Below are 5076 nucleotides of genomic sequence, written 5' to 3'. Positions count from 1 at the left end.
TGGGGACAACCCCATGGTCACACTGTGCCCCTGTGTCACATCTGGTGCCCAGCAGCATCGTTAGCCACACCACAACCCCATGGGGACAACCCCATGGTCACACCATGCCCCTGTGTCACACCTGACGCCTGGCGGCCACCAGCAGCCCCCCAGCCACCCTCGCCAGCCCCAGGTGGCCCTCACTTGGTGGTCAGGGTCCGGTCCCTCCTCTGGCTCTCGGCGCCCGGTTTGTCCCGCTCGGGTTCCCCCTTCTTGGCCGGTTGCTTCATGGTTTTCTTGTTGCGGGCTTTGCTGACGGTGGAGGCGCAGTGCTTGGGCAGCAGCTGCCGGACACGGGGACAACGCGTTGCCATGGGTCACAGCACCCAGGACAGCCCAACCGGCACCTCCAGGACCAGAGGACACCGTCCCCAAGGCTGAAGTGGGGGACACCCTGCCAGGTCTTCCCCCTCTCCATGGCCTCTGCTGTCCCAGGGCTTTGGAGAATGTGGGGGACAAGGTTATGGAGGTTGCAGGGATCAGAGAGGCCACAGGAACCCCAGAGGCCATGGAGACCCTGGAGACCACAGAGGCCATGGAGACCCCAAAAGCCATGGAGACCCCAAAGGCCATGGAGACCCTGGAGACCACAGAGGCCATGGAGACCCCAAAAGCCACAGAGATCCTGGAGATCCCAAAGGCCATGGAGGCCCCAAAGTACATGAGGACCCTGGAAGCCACAAAGATTGTGGAGACCCCAAAGGCCATGGAGACCCTGAAAGCCACAAAGGCCATGGAGACCCCAAAGGCCACGGAGACCCCAAAGGCCACAGAGATCCTGGAGACCACGGAGGTCATGGAAACCCCAAAAGCCATGGAGACCCCAAAGGCCATGGAGAACCCAAAGGCCATGGAGACCCCAAAGGCCATGGAGACCCTGGAAGCTGCAAAGGTTGTGGAGACCCCAAAGGCCACAGAGATCCTGGAGACCACATAGGTCATGGAAACCCCAAGCAAAGGTTGTGGAGAAAAAACCATGGAGACTCCAAAAACCATGGAGACCCCAAAGGCCATGGAGACCCCAAGGGCCATGGAGACCCTGGAAGCTGCAAAGGTTGTGGAGACCCCAAAGACCACAGAGATCCCGAAGGCCATGGAGACCCCAAAAGCCACAGAGACCCCAAAGGCCCCGCAGACACGACCCTGACCTGCTCGCTGAGGTTGTGCTGCTCGGCGCACGCATCCATGATGCAGACGCTGGCCTGCCGGGCCATCTCCTCCAGGAATTTGTTGCACAGCCCCAGCGCAGTGGCCTTCAGATGGGGATACTGGGAGGGGATAAAGCCACAGCACCGTCACAACACATGGACCACGGCCACATCTGCCCCTAGGCCATGGGGCTGCCATCGTCCCCAACCCTGTGTGCCTGCCTCAGCCCCTCCACAGCTGGCAGGGCAGGCCGTGTTCCCCTACCCCCGTGTCCCCCATCCCCATGTCCCCTGCGTCCCCCATCCCCATGTCCCCCCAAGGGGCAGCAGGACCCACCTCCTCCGGGCACATGGGGTGGACACAGCGGGAGAAGTGGCTGCAGAGCAGAGGGAAGGCGATGCTGTAGCGCAGCATCGAGGGCTCCTCCATGGTCGCCACAAACATCTTCTCCACGGGGCGAGGGTAGAAACTGCAGGGAGAAGGGGGCAGGATTTGTCTTTCTGGACACGCTGTTGCTGTGCCACGTGTGTTGTCCCTGTCCCCGTGTCCATGTGGATGTCACCTAAGCTTGCCCAATGTCTCCCGTGGGTGACATGTGCCCCACAGCCACCTCTGTGCCTTCCCACACCCAGCACACGTGGGCACCTTTCCATGAGTGCTGGGGTGCAGAGATCCTGGAGACCACAGAGGTCATGGAGACCCCAAAGGCCACAGAGATCCTGGAGACCCCAAAGGCCATGGAGACTCCAAAGGCTACAAAGACCCTGGAGACCACAGAGGTTATGGAGATCCCAAAGGCCATGGAGACCCTGGAGACCACAGAGGCCATGGAGACTTCAAAGGCTGCAGAGACCCCAAAGGCCACAGAGATCCTGAAGGTGATGGAGGCCTCAAAAGCCATGGAGACCTCAGAAGCCCTGGAGACCCCAAAGGCCATGGAGACCCTGGAGACCACAGAGGCCATGGAGACCCCAAAGGCCATGGACACCCCAAAGGCTACAGAGATCCTGGAGACCACAGAGATCCTGGAGACCCCAAAGGCTACAAAGATCCTGGAGACCACAGAGATCCTGGAGACCCCAAAGGCTACAGAGATCTTGGAGACCACGGAGGTTATGGGGACCCCAAAGGCCACAGAGATCCTGGAGACCACGGAGGTTATGGGGACCCCAAAGGCCACAGAGATCCTGGAGACCACGGAGGTTATGGGGACCCCAAAGGCCACAGAGATCCTGGAGACCCCAGAGGCATGGAGACCCCAAAGACCACAGAGTTCCTGAAGGTGATGGAGACCTCAAAAGCAATGGAGACCTCAGAAGCCCTTAGAGACCCCAAAGGCCACAGAGGTCCTGGAGGCCCCAAAGGCCACGAAGACCCCAAAGGCCATGGAGATCCTGGAGACCCCAAAGGCCACAGAGATCCTGAAGGCCATGGAGATCCAGGGCTCAAAGACCCCCAGCCAGGGTGACACCTCCATGCCCATGAGGAAACTGAGGCAGGGAAGGCGGGCGGGCAGCTGAGCTCACCACAGGTCAGAGAGGTCGGAGGCCTCAGCCAGTAGCTCCTCCAGGGAGTCGAGCAGTTTGGTGTGGAACACGATGAGGTTCATGACACGACCCACGTCGGGGTTGGAGCTCAGCGGCAGCGCGGCCTTGGCCACACTGGTGTAGGCCTTTGGGGACAGTGGGCTCAGGACAGGGGAGGAGGACAAGGACAGGGATGGGGACAGCGATAGGGAAGGGGATGGGGAGAGAGGAAGAGGATTGGAACAGGGATGGGGACAAGGATGGGAACAGGGACAAGGATGGGGATTGGGATGGGGACAAGGAACAAGGATGTAGATTGGGATGGGGACAAGGATGGGGATTGGGGTGAGGACAGGGACAGGCATTGGGATGGGGACAGGGACAAGGATGGGAATTGGGACAGGGACAAGGATGGGGATTGGGATGGGAACAGGAAACAAGGATGGAGATTGGGATGTGGACAGAGACAAGGATGGGGATTGGGATGGGAACAGGGACAGGGATTGGGATGGGGACAGGGACAAGGATGGGGGTTGGGATTGGAACAAGGATGAGGATTGGGATGGGAACAGGGACAGGGATGGGGATTGGGATGGGAACAGGGGCAACCACAGGGCCAGCACCTGCAGCCGGAACCAGTCCAGGCGGAGCGGAGTGAAATCAAACTGCTCTTTGTCATCGACTGTGGGGACATAGAAACATGGGGACACGCGGTTGGGGGTGCCAGGCTGGGGTGGCAGTGGTCCCCACACATCTCCCCATTGCCCCACAAGCCCGTGCCTGGGTGCCCAGCACGGTCCAGGGCTGCCAGGACAGCGGGGACATCAGTCCCTGGGCAGTGACAGGGACATGGCAGGGGGGACACGATGAGGGGGACACAGTGAGGGGGACACGGTCCCTACCTTCCTTGATGGAGAGAGCAGAGAGGGAGCTGACGAAGGACGAGAGGATGATGGACTCCTCCTCGGGACACACAGAGAGGTTCTGTGGGGATGGGGACAGGATGAGGGACATTCAGGACAGGACACAGGGGACAGGGAGGGGACACAGCCCCTGCCAGCGCCCTGCGGTAGGTACCTGGATGACTTCACTGAGCACCAGGGCGTCGAAGCGAGCCAGGTACTGGACGTGGTAGCGCTGCAGCACCCCGACCTGGCGCCTCACCAGGCTCCGCAGCTGCTCCATGAGGAACAGCAGCTCCGCGATGTGGCTGTCACCAAAGTCACCGTGAGTCAGTGCCCGTGGCCACCAAACCACCCCGGTGCCAGCCAAACCACCCTGGTCACAGCCAAACCACCCCGGTCACAGCCAAACCACCCCGGTGACAGTTGAGGCCATGGCACCCCATCACCAGAGCAGCCTGGCCATGGTTGGGGGTGTCCCCATAGGTCTGGACGCCCCCTGGCCGGTGCCAGCGCGGTGTCCCCACCTGTCAGCGAAGTCCTCGGGCGCCTTGGTCTTGATGACGTGCTCGGCGGGCCGCAGCAGCCAGCTCACCTCGTCCCGGCAGAACGAGAGTGCCATGAAGACAAACAGGGCCTGGGCACAGCGGGGGATGAGGGGGCGTGGGGTGCTGCCCCAAACACGGGGTGTTGGCACCCAACACGGGGTGCTGCCCCCAAACAGGAGGTGCTGGCACCCAACACAGGTTGCTGCCCCCAAACAGGAGGTGCTGGCACGCAACACGGGGTGATGCCACTAAACATGGGGTGCTGCCCCCAAACAGAGGGTGCTGGCACCAAACACGGGGTGTTGGCACCCAACACGGGGTGATGCCACTAAACACGGGGTGCTGCCACCAGGCTGGCACCGATGGCACTGAGTGCTGGCACTGGGGGTACCCACACACAGACCCCACCAGCACCCATTGCCCACCCCCGTGCACAGGCAGGGCACTGGCATCCAATGCCCTGCACCCAAAACATGCATCCACACATCCCCTGCACCCCAAACCTTGCACCCATGCACCTCCTGCATCCTCTGCACCCAAAACACGCATCCACACATCCCCTGCACCTCAAACCCTGCACTATGCACCCCCTGCACCCCAAACCTGTACCCACACATCCCCTGAACCCCAAACCCTGCACCCCCTGCACCCCAAACCCTGCATCCACACATCCTCTGCACCCCAAACCCTGCACCCTGTGCACCTCAAACCCTGCACTATGCACTCCCTGCACCCCAAACCCGCACCCACACATCCCCTGAACCCCAAACCCTGCACCCATGCAACCCCTGCACCCAAACCCTGCAACCCCACATCCTCTGCACCCCAAACCCTGCACCCCCTGCACCCCTTGCACCCCAAACCCTGCACTATGCACCCCCTGCACCCAAACCCTACATCCACACATCCCCT

At 61.4% G+C, this 5076-nt stretch overlaps 2 protein-coding genes across 2 annotated transcripts in view; both read right to left on the bottom strand.

The window, feature by feature from the left end:
• LOC104545272 (nck-associated protein 1-like) overlaps positions 1–4253 on the bottom strand; it is a gene marked incomplete at both ends in the record, with an annotated part of 8959 nt that extends 4706 nt beyond the window's left edge. Inside the window, 8 exon segments of the mRNA XM_010190368.1 lie at positions 184–323; positions 1188–1307; positions 1525–1657; positions 2715–2860; positions 3338–3396; positions 3617–3698; positions 3792–3924; positions 4144–4253. Coding sequence (XP_010188670.1) covers positions 184–323; positions 1188–1307; positions 1525–1657; positions 2715–2860; positions 3338–3396; positions 3617–3698; positions 3792–3924; positions 4144–4253 — 923 coding nt within the window.
• Positions 3023–3136, bottom strand: LOC104545271 (selenoprotein V-like; the record flags this gene model as incomplete). Its single annotated transcript, XM_010190367.1, has 1 exon — positions 3023–3136. A coding segment is annotated over one exon (114 nt), but the record flags the coding sequence as incomplete, so codon positions are not given.
• Positions 4254–5076: the final 823 nt, after the last annotated feature.

Source organism: Mesitornis unicolor, unplaced genomic scaffold (assembly GCF_000695765.1).
Source record: "Mesitornis unicolor isolate BGI_N332 unplaced genomic scaffold, ASM69576v1 scaffold4358, whole genome shotgun sequence".
NCBI lineage: Eukaryota > Metazoa > Chordata > Aves > Mesitornithiformes > Mesitornithidae > Mesitornis > Mesitornis unicolor.
The sequence above is the reverse complement of the archived record's forward strand: the minus strand, read 5'-3'. Positions and strand labels throughout refer to the sequence as shown.